This window comes from Rana temporaria, chromosome 3, assembly GCF_905171775.1.
Source record: "Rana temporaria chromosome 3, aRanTem1.1, whole genome shotgun sequence".
Lineage (NCBI taxonomy): Eukaryota > Metazoa > Chordata > Amphibia > Anura > Ranidae > Rana > Rana temporaria.
This window is the reverse complement of record NC_053491.1, coordinates 388,218,853-388,241,265: the sequence shown is the minus strand read 5'-3', so window position 1 is coordinate 388,241,265 and position 22,413 is coordinate 388,218,853. Positions and strand designations below refer to the sequence as shown.

Below are 22,413 nucleotides of genomic sequence, written 5' to 3'. Positions count from 1 at the left end.
CGAAGCTTTAAATTTTACAGGTTACATGTTTAGAGTTACAGAGGAGGTCTAGTGCCAGAATTATTGCTCTCGCTCTAACAATCGTGGCGTATGTAATCTGTGTGTATCTGGCTCTGATACTAGCCAGTGCCTACCCAGCCACTGACTGGTATCTCTCCTCAGCCTGTCCCCACACACCCTCTCACCTAATGACCTGTGTATGGGGGAATCACTCCTGCAGTGTTATTGTGTTCTGCCAGTGAATACAATGATCAGTGTTGCTAACTATAGCTGGCAGCACTGATTGTTTTGGGAAAAACCTGACAAGCTGGTTGTACTTAAGTCAGATAATAGATTGACTTGTGTAAAACCAGCTAGCCCATACATAAATCGACTATGGCTGGTCTATGCTTAATTGGCATAATTTCAATCCATATATGGTCTGCCTAACCACTACGCAGTCCCTAAACATCCTTCCACAAACCTTTAAATTTTTCCTTCCCAGATTCCTTCATCCTCCTTACCTGTACATAGTGCCCACTGTCATACTCTCCACACTTCTCTCCTGTACATACTGCTCACTGTCATACCCTCCACACTTCTCTCCTATACATAGTGCCCACTGTCATACTCTCCACACTTCTCTCCTGTACATACCACCCTCTGTCATACCCCCACACTCCTCTCCTGTACATACTGCCCACTGTTATACCCTTCAAACTCCTCTCCTGTACATAGTGCCTTCTGCCATACCCTCCACACTCCTCTCCTGTACTTACTGTAACCAAACCTTACCCTCAACACTCCTCTCCTGTACATACTGTAACCCAACCTTACCCTTCACACTCCTTTTCTGTACATACAGCCAACTATCTTTCTCTCCACATTCCTCTCCTGTTCATACCGCCCCCATCATACCTTCCACACCCCTCTCCTGTACATACTGCCCACTGTCATACTCTCCACACTCCTCTCCTGTACATACTGACCACTTTCATACCCACCACACTCCTCTCCGGTACATACCACCCTCTGTCATACCCCCACACTCTTCTCCTGTACATACTGCCCACTGTTATACCCTTCAAACTCCTCTCCTGTACATAGTGCCTTCTGCCATACCCTCCACACTCCTCTCCTGTATGTAGTGCCTTCTGCCATACCCTCCGCACTCCTCTCCTGTACATAGTGCCCACTGTTAGACCCTCCACATTCGTCTCCATCAACTGCACATACTTCCCAGTTTAATATCGTCCATACACTACCCCTATGCCTCTTACCCACAAAAATAGTTCTTTAAAATCATACTGAGGATTATTTAAAATTATACTGAATATTCTGAATGTAATCAGCTCTAGAATGGGCACACTTTTGTTAGTTCAACTAAAGGAAATCTTCTCAGTCCTTATATTTGTTCTGTCCCATTATTAGTACTCGTTTCATTTTGTGATTACTACTGTGATGTATAGAGGAACATAGGGGATCTCAGCTACTCTAAATATAGCATTAGTAAAAAAAAGTGTCCCTTAAATATTTTTTTTAAATGTTGGCAACTATGCACTTAGGCACTGCCCAAGGGGCACCGGGTCAGTAGGGGGCCCCATGAGAGGGTCCTGGGATCCTGTCATAATAAAGCGGTAGTAAACTTTGCTAACATTACTGCTTTTTAGAGGCCCTGAGGTAGGTTATGCCACAATGTACAAGAATTCACAGAATATTAGCACATTAGGGTACACTTAAATTGTCGGACTGAGCCCTCCAGTGCTGTGCTGTGATCAATCCGGCGGGTCCCGGGCGCTTCCATCTTCACCCCGTCTTCCTTCTGGGCTCTGTGCCTTCGGTAGTATTGATGTCATTCCCACGCATGCTCATGCGCATCCTCTCTCTCTCTCATCCCCCCTCCCTTACCCCTCTCTCATCCTCTCTCGCTCTCTTTCTCATCCTCCCACTCTTTAATTTAATTTGTTGTAACAAAAAATTGTTTGCATATTTATTTATTTATTATTTATAAAAGGCCCACCAAAATCCACAGCACCAGGCCCACGATGTTCTTAATCTGGCCCTGGGAGGAAGCTTATGTAGCACGTCCAGATCAGGTTACTTATGGGGACTGGCAGTTTGCCCTGCACCAACTTTCTATTTGTAGAGTGGAGGCGAAGGAGAAGTCGCTCCTCACCACAGCCCACAAAATGTTTGAATATGGTAACAAGAGTGGTCGCCTTATGGCATGGTTGGCTAAGGGACAGTTTGCTGTTACACATATTGGTGGAGTTAAAGACTCAGAAGGGGTGTTGTTGAAACTTCCTAGCAATATAAATGATAGATTCTCCCAGTACTATGGGCACCTGTACTCCTCTAGGGTGGATTACTCTCCCCAGGAGCTTTCCGGATTATCTTGCTGGAGTTCCTCTTCCTACGACTGGAGACAAGGCACGCTCAGATTTGGAGGCCTGGGGCAAACAGCCTGCCAACGGAGTTCTACTCGCATAATCAGGATCTGCTGGCCCCCCCGGCTTGTATCCCTATTTGCACAGTTCTTTATGTTGGAGGCACTTGCTGAATCCATGTCTGAGGCGGTGGTGGTGTTGGTTACAAGTAGGGATGATCTGAACACCCCCCGGTTCGGTTCGCATTAGAACCTTTGAATGGACCGAACGTTTGCGCGAACTTTAGAACCCCATTGAAGTCTATGGGACTTGAACGTTCGAAATCAAAAGTGCTAATTTTAAAGGCTAATATGCAAGTAATTGTCCTAAAACTGATCTGGGGACCCGGGTCTTGCCCCATGGGACATGTATCAATGCTAAAACAAGTTTTAAAAACTGACGTTTTTTCGGGATCAGTGTTTTTAATAACGTTTAAAGTGAAAAATGTTTTAAAAAATTCCTTTAAACATCGTACCTGCTGGGTGTCTATAATATGTCTGTGAAGTGGCACGTGTTTAGAACTGTCCCTGCACAAAATGACATTACTATAGGAAAAAAGTCATTTAAAACTGCTTGCGGCTTTAAAGTAATGTCTGGTCCCTGCAATATGGATGAAAATCATTGAGAAAAATGACATTGGTTTCCCCCCCCTCCCCCCCCCCAGATCATTACCAGTCTCTTTGGCCCTATATACTTTGAACAGCAGTATACAGGCGGTGCAAACAAGACAGGTGAAGCAGGCAATACCGCCACCCAGGTGTAATTCAGGTAAATGCAGGATACATTTCAGTAACCCCCGGAATTCCATGAGAAATCAAAATGAGACACAAGGAAGCATTTGAGTGTTCATTAGATCTCTAAAGTGTATTCTCTCAGAGGGACTTATATACAGAAGAAAAATAGGATGGGCTGCATATTATCGCATATGTCTGTAGATTTCATACAAACTCAGTATTTTCTTATCAAGATTTAAACCAGCTGAATTTAGTTTTAACAATGGCTAAAAGATGACTTTGCTTATACAATCAGGCTGTTCCATGAATTTAACCACAATGACTTGGCAAAAGCAGGGTGTGACTCTATGCAAACTGTTAGCTAATGTAAGTATGTCAAAACACATATAGAAAAGTTAATTTCTACTTAAAAATAAAGTCAGTTATTTATACATTCTATTACAGTCCTCTCTTTTATCACGAACGTGATAATCAGAAACCCTGAAACCCCCGACATTCACCTGGGCTACTTACCATAAATGTATCATTATCCTAAGCATGTAAAAATATAGAACAATAAGCAGATAATCTCAGCTTCATAGCAATTGTCCATGAAATACAAAGGGGGGAGGGGCGTGACAGTCCTTAAAAGCATATGGGAGGGGCATGATAGCCTTTAGGCCAAAATAAAAAATAGTCCCAAAGAAAAAACTTCTGAATATCCAATAAATTCATGAAAGGGAAGGAAATGTCCACATTATAATTCGCTGAAACTTTTCCCAAAACTTTTGGTTAGATTCTGTGTTTATCCATATTTTACAGAGATCCTTCTACCCCAAAACTCTGCCTCTTTGATAGATAGAACTCGATATCCACAGACAGATGCATTGGGCTAGACTTGGGTCTTCGGGCTGGCGTATCTGGATCTCTCCCTTGTGATGCTCACTGGAATTTCGTAGACCTTGGGCGTGCGTCATGGCTAACCCTCAAGGTGTCATTCCAGGAATATTTTCCAGCAGGAGTCCGCCTTTACTCATCTCAGCACTTCCCATGGCATGTAAACAACAACGATGAACAACAAAGATTTCCATGTAAAACCTTTAGTCATCTCTTCATCCGGATAGGGTATAGGGCAGGGTATGAATTGGGTATAGGGTAGGAATGGGATGGGCATTTATTTATGTGCATGGGGCTAGGGGTGAATGCTGGCTGGCTGGGGTGGATATTCCTCATCCAACATGAAAAATCACAGAATCTACCTGATCAATTAAGGCCTTAACCAGCCTTTAAAAACAATATTCCTCATTAACTCAAACATAAGTATGCAGGAATATAAAATGTTTCTCAGCAACAGTCTTCATTAGATTCAATATATTTAAACATTTTTTCAAATCCAGTATTACTGCAGGACTTCAATAAAACGTAAACAACTTTTGTTTCTTCTATCCCGGGACCCAAGTGGACCCGAGGAACTCAGAACAGAACATTTACCCAAACACATATTCTGACTCAAAAGTCAGCCTCCCAACTGTTTAAATATATCTGATCATTAGCAACAAACAAAACATTGATGGATAAACAATATTACATCATTAACACTTTACGATTGAAACTCTGGGAATTGAAAAGGTAAATATATCCAGAATAGTCACTCTGACTGTTATTCAAACAAACTTTCCCATCATATTTTAGTAACTCATGAACCCAATATATGCAGCAATTTATTTTGTATATCCTGGTAAAGCCTCATGTACACTGCTGCTGGTAAACAGATGTTTAGGAGCAGTTGGGCATGTTATCTTATCTGTTCATGTTTTATAGTCATTTCTAGGCAGTTGAGTTTAGAGGCTTTTTCTGGAACCCCAAAAAAATACATTCAGAAGCTGAGTCTAGAGGCATTTTTTACTTCAAACAAGCCCAATTACGGCTAAACACGGAAACTCGCGTTTAGCAGCGTTTCGTCTACAGATGTTTTTCAAACTCTTCTAGACGCAAACGCAGCCAAACGTCCGATTTTTTTAGACGCCGGTTTCTAGCTGTCAAGTTAAATCGTTCAGGAGAGGTTTGAACAATTTCCCGTGTACATTGCCTTAATTAACCCAAACATTTAGGGAAATATATACTATCAGGAACATGGGCCTAAAAACCTCTACTCCCAGAAAAAGAAAACACAATATGAGACAACTCCTTGTGTACATTTTAAACAAACACTTAAGATACTTTACTAATCAAATAATACAGTACCTTGTGCATTCATTAAACACAATACAACCACTTTCTCCTTTTATTCACATCCATTTGGCCACTCCATTCATTCTTCATTTAGAAATGTTTTCCATTTTTGCCTTTTGAACAGCTTTTAAACACCTTTACCATTTGTTTTTTATTTATTTATTTATTTATTTTTCCATATCTCTCATATGTTTCCCTAGTGCATAGGATTACACAAACCTTTAGTTAGTTTTTTTTTACCAACTACAATTCCTCTGGCGTAGCGCCTGAAATACATAACTTCCTTGAATGATGCTGGTTCACACACCTGCGTTGCATTCACACTCCGCACTGCCCAAATAAGTGTGCGTTTTCTATAAAGTGCGGTCCGGCTTACGTACGAATACAGGTCCATTGACCTCTATGGGAACGCTTCTGAATCGCACATGTCATTCATTTGTGAACAGTATAAAATTCTGACCTGATACTGATGCAATCCTGACCTGATCCTGATCAAAAACTGACATGAAAATGCTGAACAACTACCGTGTCAATTAGCTGTGAAAACAAAGCTCAAATTTGCACCATATATGTGTGAACCCAGCCCTAAAATTGTATTTTACTAAAAAGAGATAAAATCAAACATTTTAAAATCCCCAATCATTGTTAATATAGCCTAAACACAATTAAACCCATTTGCACAAATAACCATTCCCTTGTCTTGTAACAGGCAATGTACTTATACAATGCAAAAGTTCCCCCTTTTTTTTTTTTTTCAACATCAACAAAACTATAATGCCATTTACTGAACACCGCGGAGCCCAGGGTAATTGTATCAATCCCAACAAGAGCATATTTGTTGATACCGAAAAGAAAACAACACCTTTTAACTTCAATAACGTAAGGATAGGAAATTACACAATTAAAACAGTCCCCAAAGTTAGACTCTAAGGATCTAAAGATCTGTTTCCACTACTGCGAGTTGCCGTGCGACTTGACACATGTGAAGTCGCATGACAAGTCAAAACCCATGTATTTCAATGGTCCCTGTTTTCATTTTTACGACTCAAGTCACAGCGACTCAAAAAGGTTCTTGCACTACTTTGTTCCTACTTCGGTGTGACTTGTTCTCACACGGTTGCATGACATTGCATCAAGAATCACATTGTAAAGTTGCATTGTAAATCACGTAAATCTGGGGTTGCAATAGTGGAAACAGAGCCTAACTGAAATACTGCATTTATTGGCATATAACACTCACTTTTTTTCCCTGAAAATAGAGCGTAAACTGTGCCTGTGTGTTATACGCAGGGGGCCGTGGAAAGTTTTTTTTCTTGAAACTTCACTCTTAAAGTTAGGGAGCGTGCCATATGCCAATAAATACGGTAATCAAAATACCCCATGTATAAATTGAAATGCTACTCTAAAAAAAATTGTTTTTTGCGTGCTGTGATTGGCCAAAGCATGCGGGTCATAGTGCATGCTTGGCCAATCATCAGCCAGCAATGCACTGCGATGTGGCGGTGAATTATGGGCCGTGACACGCCACTCGAATGGCCCATAACGTTCGTAATTCGACGAACGGTCGAACATACGATGTTCGAGTCGAACATGAAGCTCATCCCTAATCAGTGCCTCTCCTCTCAGTGCATCATATCAGTGCGGCTATCAGTGCAGCCACCAGTGCCTCTTATCTGTGCAGCCATCAGTGCCTCCTATCAGTGCAGCCATCAGTGCTTCCTATCAGTGCCTCCTATCAGTGCAGCCATCAGTGCTTCATATCAGTGCCTCCAATCAGTGCAGCCATAAATGCCTCATATCAGTGCTTCATATCAGTGCCACCTATCATTGCCCATCACTTTCTCGAGACAGGGGTACTTAGGATTTTTTTTTTTTTCATTGAGAAACACTGCTCTAATGTACTGAATTTTTGTATGAATGTTTGTTTGAAAATCGATTATTGCATTGCCAGTCTTAGAACTTACATATGTTCTACATAGAGTATTGTAGTATAAATGCTATTATGAACAATCTGAAGAACTGAAGATGTCAGGTTTTATGTACTGTATTTGCTGGCGTATAAGACTACCTGCCAAAAAGCAGGGGTCGTCTTATACGCCGGGTCAGCTGCTCAGATGCCTGCTGGATGTGCAGTAATAGTGTATGTAGCTTCGGCTACATACAGTATATACCGTTTAGCCAATCCCAGTGAGCGATGTATTCAAATGAATACAGAGCCTGCTCGGATTGGAGTAACAACCTCTGCCAATCCAAGCAGGCTACATACAGTAGCCTGCTCGGATTGGCTTTGAGCGTCAGAGAGGCTTGGCACGGTGATGTTACAACCTCTGCCAATCCAATGGCTCCAGAAGGAAGAAATATGAAGCCTCGGAAGGGGGGGGTCGTCTTATACAGTGAGTACAGACAAAGAATCTTAAAAAAAAATGTAAAATTAGGGGGTCGTCTTATACACCTGGTCGCTTTATACACCGGCAAATACGGTAGTTTTATTTCACCATAAAATATGTAGGCGATGCCAGTCATGAACAGTCCCAAATGAACACACCGAGGGAACAACAAAGAAGCTTTATGCAGAACCACATCAGTTCCTATTTCACTCAGGTGGTGCAGCTTGGTTAATGTGGTGACAGCAGGAAGCTTATTCAGGAAGCCTAAATAATTCCCCAGAATGTATTATTCTCATATACATACATTTTGCTACACATCCGATCTGAACAAGGCCTCAACGTGCTGGATGGTACCCATATCCCTGATAACATTCCCGTGATTATTTTGCAATGAGGTTGCACAACATATTGTAGTACCTTGCTCTGACTTTTACAGGAATGCCTTTGGCATATCAGAGATTCTTATGTTGCATTCCTGTGTTCTGTGTCTGCAAACCAAACTTTACTGCTTTTTCCAATGTTCCCTTTGAACCCCTGACCTATAGGTGTGTCTTAGGCCCCGTTTAAACACAATGTGGTGACCTGCAGTTTACCCGCACTGCTAGAACACACAGAAAACAACTGTGTCCCTGATCACATATACTGCAGCAGGTTGGTTTGGTCCCGCAAATCGCTGTAGGTGTACGTCAGCACCTTTATGGGCGATAGCAGGCGTGCTCGTGCCTGCACAATGAGGGATGTTCGCCAGCCTCCCGTGATCGCGGGCACGAGAGCCAGAACGGGGATCTGTGTATGTAACCAGACAGATGCCCGTTCTGACAGGGGTGGAGAGACAAATCTACTGTTCCTAGTGATTAGGAACAGCAATATGTCTCCTCCTCCAGTCAGTTCCATCCCCCCAGAGATAGAAACACATATGAGGGAACACATTAAACCCCTTGATCGCCCCCTAGTGTTAACCCTATTCCCTGTCAGTGACACTTACACAGTAATCAGTGCATTTTTATAGCACTGATCGCTGTATAAATGTCAATGGTCCCTAAAAAGTGTCAAAAATACCCGATCTGTCTGTCGCAATGTCACAGTCTTGCTAAAAATCGCATATCGCCGCCATTACTAGAAAAAAATACATAAATAATAAAAATGCCATAAATCTATCTCCTATTTTGTTATACGCTATAACTTTTGCGCAAACCAATCAATAAACACTTTTTACCATGTAGAAGACTACTGTATATATGTAGAAGACTATATATCGGCCTAAATTGATGAAGAATCTTTTTGTTTGGTATATTTATAATTGCAAAAAGTTAAAAAACATATTTTTTTCATAATTTTAGTTTGGGTAAAGCGTTGCACAAATGTGCAATTGTCAGTTTAAGTGACACAGTGCCGTAGCGCAAAAAATTGCCTGGTCATTAAGAGGGTAAAATCTTCCGGTCTGTAAGTGGTTAGTGTCTCCTATGCATTACATACTTTTGTTAATAGGCATCCCTCATACCCATCTGAGAAAGTTGGGAGGTATCCTGCTATGGTTTAGTGTGAAGGCAGTGCAAACATGCCCTTAAAGTGGAAGTAAACCCTCCTATTGTTTTCAGCCAAGGAAGCGGCCATCTTGACCTCTGTTTAATCTGCAACTGCCATGATGCTGTACATGTGACCTGTTATAAAGCCAGCCATTGGATGGTTTGGCAGTTTGGTTGAGAGCACAAACAAATGTGACAGCTAGCATTTCCGGCATGCCGGGAATGTTAACTGTTTTGTAACTATCAAATTGAAGGGTTTACTTCCACTTTAAAGTGATTGTTATTTTTATTTAAAAAAATCTGTGGTTTACAAACATGTCTATACTTACCTGCTCTGTGCAATGATTTTGCACAGAGAAGTCCTGATCCTCCTCTTAAGGCTTTACAACCACTTTAAAGTGAATCTGTGATCAACATTTTGAATCATATGTTTCAATTATCTTCAAGTTTGTAAATTACTTTGTAAAGAATCCAATATATTTACTTCCTTGAATATTCTGACAGTATTTCACTATGCCCTGTGAGTAGATACTGCTGTGTCACAAAATTCACAGAGCCTGCCTTCTGAGGTGTTGTAAGGTATCATGGGATATGTAGTCTTTTGTTGCAGGGAATCAAGGAAGTTTTGGAAGGAAATGACTAGCAGACAGGCAGAGCTAACAACATGAAAATGTATTTAGAAAAATAAGCCACTGCACAATAAATCCACACAATTCTCTAAAAATGCAGCTACACTGATTAGCTGATGGATAATTTGGACTGGCAATATGAATTCTATAGAATTTTGTGAAGCACGTGTGTGATGGAATTTAAAACTTAACTAGGTTGCAAAAATAAAAGTATATCCCAGTAATAGAAAGAAAATACTCAGCTTTAATTTGGAGCTGTCGTTTTTTTTCCCCACCACAAGATGTTACAAGTCTTATAAGTCTAATGATGACTGGCATAATTTAACCCATATCCTCAGAGCCCAATTTATCAGGGATGTCATCAATGCCAACCACCATCAGCAAGGAAAAAAGAACACGTGACGTTCTTTACTTGTTGCCAAACTATTCATTTCAACAAAAATCATTCTATGTCTCCCTTGTGTAGACATCCAAAAGCCCAGAGACTTTTTCTGGGTGCTGCCATCTTGAATGTTATGTCAGCATCCCCAGCAGATTCCGAGCAGAACACTCTGAGGGGGAGATTTACTATGACCCCTTTCACACTGAGGAGTATTTCGGGCATTTTATCACAAAAAATAGCGCATAATGAATGCCTGAAATACTCCTGCCCCGGCATTCGCAATGTGAAAGCTCGAGGGCCTTCACACTGAGGCGATGCGCTGGCGGGAGAAAAAAAAACAACGTTGGGGTACAGTTCCTCCCAATGACACCAACATTGGGGCACAGTTTCTCCCAATGACACCAACATTGTAGCACAGTTCCTCCCAATGACCCCAACATTGGGGTACAGTTCCTCCCAATAACCACAACAATGAGCACAGTTCCTCCCAATGACTTCAACAATGGGGCACAATTCCTCGCAATGTCCCCAACAAGGGGAACAGATGACACCAATGATAGGACAAAATTCTCACCAAGACTCCAAACTGCGTCTCGGGGGACATTGGTGTCAATGAAAGGCTTTTATCTTAACCTTGGGGCACTCTTTCCTTCATTGACACCAATGTTGGGGCACAGTTCCTCCCAATGACACCAATGTTGGGGCACAGTTCCTCCCAACGACCTCAACAATGGGGCACAATTCCTCCCAATGACCCCAACAATGGGACCAGATGATACCAATGAAGGGAGAAAATTCCTACCAAGAATGATGGGACATTGTTTACTCCAACTGATGCATTTTCTACTCCCAATGGCCACACTCCAGCCCCTCTAAAGTCTGAAGGAGAGTAAACTGGCCCTTTGTTTAGAACGTTTGGAGACCCCTGCTATAAAGGATGAAGAAAAAGCATAGCTTTACATAAAAATGTGCCATGCATGCTCAGCGTACATATACAGCATGGCTCTGTGCCATGACAATGTGACTCCAGTGCACATGCATAGGTGCAACAGTATCGTGTCCTGGCCAACCAATCGGCCGGAGTGTCAGAACCTGGAAGGAGGACTGGGAGAAGATGGAAGTGCCCACGACTTCTATCTAGGGCAGTGGTTCTCAACCTTCTAGTGCCGTAACCCCTTGATAAAATTTTCCAAGATGTGGGGACCCCTAACAGTAAAATTATTTTCGTAGCGTGGGTTGTCAGCACCCAAGGCAAGACAAGTAATTTGCATGCCCAAACCCACGGACATTTTGCACTCCCTGAATCCCTTCCACTCATACAGTATTAAAACCCCTATGGTACATTTTAGGATGTACAACTCTTTCTCTTTGTTCTTCTTTCTTTCTCTTTTATCTCTCTTTATTCGAATTTCTTTCTTTTTTTTCCCCCATCCCTCTCCAGCCGTCTTTCTTGTTCTTTTTTTCCCTTTCATTCCGCTCTTTTCCTCTATATTCCATGTATTCTCTATTTTTATTACTTCTCTTGCTCCTTAGTGGGGGGGGGGATGGGATGAGTGGCAGTGATGGCGGGGAATTGGGATGAGTGGCAATGCTGGGGAGAGTTCTGATCAGTCAAAAAGGCCGGGAGAGCGGTGTGGGCTTCAGGAACAGCCCAGGATGTGGGGACCCCCTGGCAAATCATCATTTGACCCCCAGATTGAGAACCACAGATCTAGGGGAACGCTAACAGTGCAGCTCTGGAGGAGATCACTTGGGAGGTAAGTCTGACAAAATGTGCTAATAAGCTGTGTATACATGCACATTATGGTTTAAAGTTCCTGGGAGACATTTAAAGAAAAAGTATGGAGGTTTGATTCCACTCTACTGTAAGTTTTTTTTTTTTTTTATGGTGGGGGAAAGGTTCCTATGGCACTTTTTTGTATCACAACAATTACCTTTAAATATTGGCTAAGACTATTGCTTTACTTTACACTGTAAAGCAAAGTAGAAGTGAATGAGAGTAAACACAGAGAACTCTGGTAGAGCTTAAAGACAAAGGGAGTATAAAAGATAGCATATATTGCTGGGCAACATGTTTAGACAGTGAACATTTGAGAACTAGTTACACTGCACTAGAAACATGTTTCTTCATGTACTGTGTAACATTCCTAAAGCCGAAGAGAAAATCACAGCCTTAGAAGTGTAAACATTATAGACATATTGAACAATTTTAAAATGATTGTTGCAGTTATAGATTGTAATGTAGCACATTTGCTGTTTCAGGCCGGGTTCACACTTGTCCGACAAACGCTCCGACATTAGGAGCTCATTTCGCATGACGTGTGAAAATCAATGTTTCCCTATGAGAGCTGTCTTAACTGGTCCGACACAAGTCGGTCTGACTTTGAAAACGCTCCCTGTACTACTTTGGTCCGACATTGATCCTACTTCAGCCCATTGAATATCATTGAAGTTGGACCAAAGTAGGAGCCTTGTCCTTACCATCCGACTTTTGACATCCGACATGTGATTACAGCAGCAGTAAAAAGAATTTATCTCAGTCTGGGATTGTTTTGATTGGTCAAAGAACAAGTCAGACTATCACAAAGTCGGATCAAAGTAGTATGCTGTTCATGAAAGTCGGATGGATGTAGGATCAATGTAGGACAGATGTCGCAGAGCAAAGTAGGATGAAAGTTGTACTGCTGTTGTGTAGTATAGTGTGAACCCAGCCTTATGGCTGAAAGCAAAATTAACATTTATTAAAATGGCTACATAGTTTCAAAGTGAAAGTAAATTAGTTGGTGGAGGTGAGCTTTTGCCATAATCTGCAAGTATGCACAGGATACATATAGATTATGGTATATATCTCCATCCTTCTGTGCTGTCTCCCAGCGATGACGGGTCCAGATCCTGGCCCTGAATGATTTACTTTTTGTTTTCCTACTGAAATATTTATGTTCTGAATCCCTACTAAATAAATGTTGGTAGCTTCCTGGTATGTGAGTGCACCTAGGTGCTCCTGTGCCTATAGCCTCATAATGCCGTGGGAGAGGCACTGTGCCTTTGACAGCTAGTCTCACGTGATACGAAGTTAGAATTGGTGATCTTACCACTGTGCTGCTTGCTGGAGGGGGATCTGTACTGTATGCATCTCCCTGTTTTTGCTTAATTCATTCTGTAGTTCTGTGCTTCATTCATCTCTTCTGCTGCTTCCTAAATATTCCCCTCCAGGTATCAGATCCTAAGCCTTGAATGGAAGGGGGTAGCTATAAAATTAGGGAGTAAAGCCCTGCCCTTTTATCAAGATCAAAACACATATGTATAAACTGGAAGCGTGTGTATTTGCAGTTGGGAAATGCCTCACTACCTATGATTGGCGGTGTGCAGTGACGACTTCCTGGCGGGTTCTAACTGAACAGGCCAGAGCCCATCACTATGGTGCATAAGACGGGGTAAGCCTCTAGAGTCCACAGGATAAAAAGCACATAGTCCAGAAGTGACAGTTAATCTAATGAATGGCAGCACTTGAAAGCAGCTCCTTAGATACATAAAAAAATATCTGCAGCAATGAGAAAGGCATATAAGTGTGCCACTCTGGGTGCAACATTAAAAAACTAAGGATTTTATTAGATAACTGGCAACTCACATTTGTATAGGAAAAGAGTGCTTGCACACCATGACAGATCAGTAAAGCCTGGAACATCCAGGGGGAACTGCTGTTCCAACCAAGAGCTTAAATGCCAAGCTCTGCTGGGATCCTCAAAGCCAACAAGCCATCTTGGGACCGTGGAATGCCAAGCCTAGCCCGGAGGAGATTACATCACCGCTTGGAGAGGGGAGGTGTGGCTTATGTGTTTTGGTGTGGCTCAAGTAGCCCCTCCCCAGACACTCACGTACCGCTTCTAGACCCAATCAGCTTCAGTACATAAAGAGGCTGGTACTTGGCACCTTCCAGGCTTTGACAAAAGAGCTGGGTGGCTCTGAAATACATATGCCACGCCTCGTCCTGCATACTTCCTACTGACATAATCTCCTCCTGGCGAGGCTCAGCATTCCAAGGGCCTTGGACGACTTGAGGGCTTCCAGGATCCCAGCTCGGCCTTTCTGCTCTTGGTTGGAGTGGTGGTTCCCCCTGGATGTTCCTTGCTATATTGATCTGGTATGATGTGCAAAACCCTCTTTTCCCTTACAAATGTGAGTTGCCAATTGTGTTGTCTAATAAAATCCTTGTTTTTATTCCTGCACCCAGAGTGGCGCCCTTGTTTGGTTTTATCAAGATGCCCATCTCCACACAAATCATTAATGGTTGTAGATCAGCTGCAGGGAGTCCATGGGCAATACTGGTGACCAGTCCTTATCTTGCTTTTTTTTGGCCACAACTTTCACAGTTCCGGTCTTCGTTGAAGTCCAATTTTGGGAATTAGACAAAATCCACCCTTGCCATGGACTTAAGGTGGGGGAGGGGAGGCGTTGGATTGGACAGATCTTGACACTGGAGGAGAGGAAGCATTGTATTGATCAGGTCTTGTTTTAGGAAAAGGCAGGTGAAAGTTCAGGTCCCAGCGCTGCCTGAGGGGGGCAAGCAAAACACCCGAAACAACACCATATCCACTCGTAAAACTACACAAATAAAAATGCACCATCTTGTATTACCATTCTGCTTTTATTAACTCCTCATTTCAAGAGCAGTTTGAACTGATACTTTAATTTGTAATATTACCCAAAATTCAAATCTTTGCCGCATAATACAAATAATGGGGGGGAAAGAAAACAGCAGTGCAAGGAAATGTTTTTGTACAGCAGGTCTGTTCACCATTTACATATTTTTACAGAAGGGAAATCACAAGTTGTAATGCAGATTTTTAACCTGCAATCCGAGGTAATTTGACTTTGACAATTAAATAATTTATTTCGTGAAATTAAATGAGGTAATGCAAATAAAATAACGTGTACCTTACGTGTAAACCTGCAATAAAACAGTGGTGATTGACACAAGTGCTTAAAGTTATTAAAACAATACTGCAATTAAAAAAATAAAAAAACATTTTTACTTTTACAAGCATAAAAAATAATTTAAATTATTAATTCTAAGTGATCTGAAATGAATCACAGAAATCAGAAGAATAATTAAACAACAATAACAGGTTAGAGGTTGGTCTCCTTACCAAAATGGCTATGAATGATAAATTATTAAATATATGAATACGGAAAAATAAATTATATTAAAGAAAAGCCGGATAACAGAAAAAAAAGACAAATTGTTTTCGTATCAAATGAAATAAGTAGACTATTCTGCTATAGAAGGATAAACTTATATAAAACGCCCCAAGTGTGCTCTGTTTTACTGTAATATTTCAGCAATAATACTTATAAAAATAAAACATAACAAAACATAAAATAAATATGTCTGTCTTTAAAATGATGTGTTACACATTAGTTGCTCTCAATTATTTTTGTTAAAAGTTTGAATAAAGAATTCAAACTAGCATTTGCAAAAGCAATGTTTCTGGTTATGTACATATAGACATTGCAGTCTTGCAAGGAAATTTCTTTGCATGTGTTTGAATAGTTGCTTCACTACAGTAAGTAAAAAAGTAATCCTTTAGTAAACCCTTTTTGCTTTTCATTTATCACAGTTCAGGACTATTTCCTTACTATTACGCTAGTTCTAAATGTATCACATTGCATATATTGTTTAAAGCCCATCTCCAGCTTGACCATAAGTTTAATTCCAGCCAGTCTTATGGCATCATGGGTCCTTCTTGCCTGGGCAGTGGGTGTTCCACATTGTGATGTGTAAATAGTAATGTGTGCTCAGAGGGTGTGATAACACTCCCAAGGGGTGTGTCCATGACAGCCTGGGCTCACAGGAAGTAGGTTGAGTGAAGTTGGGCAGAAGAGGACCTTCAAAGGATCTCAATCCGTGAATCCTTGGAGGACAGCGTCAGAGAGGAAAAAAACTGTGTTGTGTATTTTTTTTCCTTTACAATATTTAAAAATCTCAAATTTGGCCTTTAATTCGTTTTATTGAAAATTGTATAAAAATGTATGGAGGCTTTATTACAAAACCTGTGAAGGGGTGAGTCTGTGGGGCTAGCACTTTAGAAAAGGTGAGTAAGACAGTAAGGGCTGCTTATTATTTTTTTATTTTTACTGGCTGCTGGTGGATCCAATTTAGTATTTTTTTGCCCAAGCGTCCAGAAAATAAACTGTGATTAAAAATATGTTTATATGTATTTGTATTTTATTTGTGGAAAGTGATTAAGAAAACAAACTAACTAACTAACTAAAATGTTTAACAAAAAGTCATATCAGGAAGCACTACTGACTTCATACGTTATTTTCACCCTACATTGAAAATTGCAATTTGTAGTAAAAATTTTACTTTCTTGGTTATTTATAATGTTAAAATTTAGTAGTACCAGATGACAGAAAAAAAACATAAAAAAAGGCTAAACTGCACTTTGGAGCTATTTGTATAGATCTATCCTTGACCAAGCTACAGTTAATACAAATGCATTTTAGCATTCACCAATGACCCACACATTATATTTAGTGTCAACAAGCAAAACCCCCCTTTATATCACAATCAAGAGCATAATAATACAAGGATCCTGATTCATCACTGCAATATCACTTAAGACATGCTAAAGTAGATTTTCATATGTGATAATATGACTTTTAGGGCTAATTTAGCATGCCTAAATGCAGTCACAGTTTGAAGGATTAGGCATGAAGATTGTCTTGGAAGGTAAAGCACCTTTTTTTAATGTAAAAATCATTTACTGCCATCGCACTCTCCCACATTTTCATACACCTGTTGGCACTTAGTCCATACACTCTATTCTTACACCTGTCCAGTTGCGCCTCAATGATCTGGCCAACATGAATGACCAAACACATTCATTTTTTTTTTTTTTGCAACCAAGAAGAAGATTTGGGCTGCCCAATCTGCCTACGTAGGACTAGCTCTTCCCTCTAGAAAATGTATATTGTTTATTGTCCAACTATTTAAAAATTAAAAGAAAAAGTGCATGAACGAACCAGTGCTTTGACCGAACAGGACAATAGTGACATTCTAGTTCACTCCACCCGCAATAACTTTAATTGACCGTTAAAGACCACACTTGGGCCAAAGAAACCATTCACGATTTAAAAATAAATCTATAGTTATATCCAACTCTCCTGAAGCAAACAAAACTCTGTGAAGAATGATCAGTATTTAGCTAATGCACGAATGTGTAGTAGACTATATTAAACAAAGTGTACTTCTCATCAATGGCTTATCAGTGTAAACTAGTATTAGGTAAAAAAAAAAAAAAAAAAAAAAAAAAATGATCTAAAGTATATTTTTCCACCACTGAGTTAGTGCTTACTTGATACCTGTTGAAATCATTAATGTACAGCAGTGGTTCTCAACCCTGTCCTCAAGTACCCCCAACAGACCATGTCTGCAGGTTTTCCTTTATCTTGTACAGGTGCTTTAAATCAGAGTCAATGGCTTGGTATTTTGGACAGCCATTTTATCTAGGAGAAATTCCTAAAACGGCCTGTTGGGGGTACTTGAGGACCAGAATAAGAACCACTGATGTACAGTATATCTAAAGCCCCAAGGTTTTTATTTAGTTTAGGATACAGTAGGGAAGGGCTTAGTGTCTGTTTCACATTGGATAGATTTTCTTTCTCTTCTTACTCAAAGAAATTAAAATGTCTACTAACAATTACTATATGATTACTGCTTGACCTCTGTATGTTTCTTCCATCAAGGCACTTATATATCAAGATAGATTTGCTTAAAACAAAACTCCAACCAGATCTTATTGTTTCAATATGAATAGTATGGGCAAGGGTCAGAACCTTTGTAAGGCTGGATTCACACCTATGCTTGTTTAGTGCTTTTTGCATTTTGCAGATCTGCACTACAGTCCATTTAACATGGTTTCTGTTGTGAAAATCTGCAAAATGCAAAAAGCACAAAAAAAGGAATAGGTGTGAATCCAGCCTTAGGCTGGATTCACACCTATGCATTTAGTGCTTTTTGCAGATTTGCACTACAGAACGTGTTTAATTGGAAACCATGTTAAATGGACTGTAGTGCAGATCTGCAAAATGCAAAAAGCACTAAACATGCATAGGTGTGAAAAATTTGTGAAACAAAAAATGGATAGGTGTGAATCCCGCCTTAGGCTTTAGAGCGCTTTTTCACTGCCCCCTGATGTGTTTTGGCCAGTGCAGTGTACCCATAGTTTTCGTGCAGGTTAGCTTTGCTTTCCCATAGACTTCTATTATGTCCCACGGTTTTGGTGAAAGCTTTCTGAAAGCGCACCAAACATCCTGCGTGCATGCACAAAAAACATGGGTACACTGCACTGTAGCTAAAGGGAAAAGGATCAGAATGAAGCCCAACCTAATTGCTACTGTTCGGTCCATTAGGAAGATTTTCCCTCACTTCCAGTCCTGTGACACTGAGACCCAAAAATCAGGGTCACAGATGGCACCAACACAACAATAAAACCGTGGCAGTTTTTATAACCCTACCCAGCTATGTTAGAAAATATATTTTGGTTGATGAGTATTTTATGTTTTTTGGATGTAAATGAACATAATGTTTTCTCTAATGCCCCGTACACACGATCACTTTTTCTCTTGAAAAAAAAAAGTAATTTTTCATCATGAAAAAAAACTACATTTTTCCAACTTCATCATTAAAAATTATGTTGCCCACACACCATCGTTTTTGAAAAATGATGAAGAAAGCAAAAGGCACTCTAAAGGGGAAGTTCTATTCGCCTTGAGGCTGCTTTTAGCTGGTTAGTTGTTAGACAAAAAAGCACGAATTGTCTTTTACTGTTACATCGCGATGAATGTGCTTACTCCATTATGAATGGTATTTTTACCTCCCGTCTCATAACTTGCTTCTGGGCATGTGCGGGTTTAAAACGTCGTTTTTGCCCACACACGATAATTTTTTACAACCCGAAAAATTACATTTTCAAAAATGACATAAAAAATTTAAGAATGTTCAAATTTTTTTTGGTAGTTTTTCAGAAGACGGAAAACGATGTGAAGCCCACACACGATCATTTTAAATGACATTTTTAAAAATGTCATTTTATTTCATCACAAAAAGTGATCGTGTGTACGCGGCATTACAGGTAAGAAGTGAACATTATAATTAATTCTGAGGTTTAATCTGATTTTGCCTTTCCTGGTTCCTTCCTCCCCTCTGATTAAAATGCTAATTACATTTTTAAACCTCTCTTGTTTCATGACATACTTTATTTTAGTCCCAGTAATGTCATCACTGGGTCTCTGTGCTTCTTTATATGTAGGCATATCATAGCTGGAGGGGCACCAGGGTGCTGTTCACAATTTTCTGAAACATCACAACACTTCTCTCAAGAGCCCTCAGCCCTGATGCAAGCAGTGGACTGGCTCCTGGGAGAAGTTATACAAATATTAAAATGCCTTGATGGGTGGGTGTCAGTCTGGATGAGTGGTGGTTTCTAGACAGACTGAAATACAACCAATAAAAAGGATTGGTCAGGCTGGGGAAGAAAGGGCTAGATAATACTGGATATCCTCTAGCCAGGAAATAAGGCAATCTCTCTCTGACTTGCTGCAGCTTTGAATGTACAGTGTGAGAAACTCAGTGTGCAGTGAAATCAGAGTAAGACATTTCAGTACAGGAGAGGGGCCTGTACAACTGTGCAGGACTCAAGGGAAGGTTGGAGTTCTACTTTAAAGCCCAACTTCAGCCAAATCTTTGTTATCCTTCCCTATCATGCAATATTATAAACAATCTCTTTTGTGTTTTTATTGCTCTGTCTATACCTACTAGGGGTGGCTCGCCCCGAATTTTTGTGTGGCCGTAGAGTCAGGGCCAGAGTTTGATTCTATGTTTGGCCACCCAAACACTTCGGGGGTCGATTCCAGAGCTTTGTAAATGAGAAGAAGCTCTGCCAACTTTATCATCCAAACATGTGCAAGCTAAAATGTTGTTGTTTTTTATTTCCCCTGCATGTGATTGGGTATTCTTTGCAAAGTGAAGATTGCCTCGTTTTCTAAGCTTTGCAACTGCACTTTGCAAAGTGCACAGTCTATTTGCCTTTAGTAAATCAACCCCTTTATAACTCTGCTTTATAACTCTATCCCTGCATGCTCTGCACAGCTGTGGTACTTTGTCCAATTTGGCTAATCTGCTGTCACCTAAGAAACTTGCCTTACCTAAGTCCTAGCCTTACAGAGACGCTCAATGAACAGGTCTTTCATTCAGTATTCAGGACACAGCAAAAAAGGTGCAAAATTATATATAAAAAATAAATAGCATGCTTTCAATGACAATAAAAACACAATATAATCTTATGAATGGCCTAAGTTAAGTTAGGTAAGTACTAATGCGGCTCCATATATTGGTTTTCAGCATCCCATAACACTCAGATGTGTAACATGGAGGGTGCCATCTTGGATTTTTCCCATATGGCCAGCATCTGACGTGAAGGTGCCAAAAATATTGTCCTCATCAGCCGATTTTCAGATTCCCAGTTTTCTGTGCTTTTCTTTTCTTGGTATAAACCAGGTCTCTGTATATTGAGGTGTAGAGTGTCCACATTTTCTGCGGCACGGACGCCTCCAGAGCTGACCGCCTGTCTAGCGATGTCTTCTTCAGATAGTCCTGTTTTAGCATCTCCGTTGAAGTCTATGGATCTGGGGGCATTTTGGAAAGACAGTTGAGGGGGGCATACTGTGAACTGGAATGTTCTTTCCCTTCTTGGAGTGCTAGATTAGGACTGGAAGATGAAAAAAAAAGGTATACAAATATTTAATAACCTAAAAAAACACTTTTGACAACTAACATCTATTAGGGCTGAACTCCAGGCAAACAGCTAAATACATACTGTATATAGAAATGGAAGCTGTCCTATTCCCCAAGGTAATTCTATTTATATCCACCCAGCTCTAGAATTTACAAAGCCATACTGGATTGGACAGCTGGGCTGGTGACCTGATGTTTTTCTACTCCCAGATAGCAAGGATAACTTGCCACAAATGTGTGGCAGTGTTGAATTGTAAATCTGTTAACTTGCACATTTTCACTGGCAAGTTGTACACTTGCAGAGCACTTAAAGCACAAGTTCTAGTTGACACTTTTTTAAATTCAGCCACAGTGACCCCTGTGGTGGGAGGACTTTTGTACAATATAACTGAACTACAACTTGCAGCAGACTTGCATAATGTTTGCTAAGAAAGTTGATCTGGAGTCATGTAATGCGGACTTGCTGTAATTGTGCAGAAAACCTGTGCAGCCTGGCAAGTCTACCAATAGCTTAGTAAGTAATTTTCAAACTTGCAGCTTAATTGCTTGCTATCTGGGCTGCAGATTAACGAAGAGAGCTAGGTCACCTTCCTGCCCCCAGCCAGCGATTGGACAGTGAAGGAGCAGCCATACACAGATGAGTTTTTTTATTATTACATGTAAATGGAAGGCACTTGATTTTCCCCAGTACTACCCCTCTTATTCCCAGTCTGAGTGCTGCTGTAGAGGGGCTGCATTAAAGCGGAGCTCCACCCTAAAGTGGAACTCACGCTGATCGGAAACCCTCCCCCCTCCGGTGTCACATTTGACACCTTTCAGGGGGGAGGGGGGTGCAGATACCTGTCTAAAGACAGGTATTTGCACCCACTTCCGGCCACACAGTTTCGGAAAAACTGCGGGCATGACGTCACCTCCAGTCTTCCCCCTTTGTGCTCTGGGAACACTCGGCTCCCAGAGCACAGCAGGAGCCAATCAGCGGCGCAGCGCAACTCGCACATGCGCCGTAGGGAACCGGGTAGTGAAGCCAGAGCGCTTCACTTCCTGGTTCCCTTACTGAGGATGGCGGGGGGAGCAGCAGAGTGACGAGTGATCGCTCGTTCTCTGCTGCGGACGGCGCTGGACTCCAGGACAGGTAAGTGTCCTAATATTAAAAGTCAGCAGCTGCAGTATTTATAGCTGCTGGCTTTTAAAAAAAAAATTCATGGCACATCCGCTTTAAGTCAAAATCAGAAATGTATTTAATTATTTTTTAATAAATACTTTTCATAGGTATTTTTTTATCTGTCTAGAGTTCAGCAAACCTCAAATACAAGCTTTACCCATATCAGATGGACTTACTTA

At 40.8% G+C, this 22,413-nt stretch overlaps 1 protein-coding gene across 2 annotated transcripts in view; it reads right to left on the bottom strand.

Annotated features, from left to right (window-relative positions):
• Positions 1–19,940: 19,940 nt before the first annotated feature.
• Positions 19,941–22,413, bottom strand: part of BICD1 (BICD cargo adaptor 1) — a 284,444-nt gene continuing 281,971 nt past the window's right edge. Inside the window, exon 10 of one of the 2 annotated variants that reach the window (XM_040345757.1) lies at positions 19,941–21,046. In XM_040345757.1, the coding sequence (XP_040201691.1) occupies positions 20,956–21,046 (91 nt within the window). In that variant the 3' untranslated portion in view covers positions 19,941–20,955. The remainder of the gene's footprint in view (positions 21,047–22,413) is intronic. The other variant, XM_040345759.1, reaches the window with a different exon arrangement.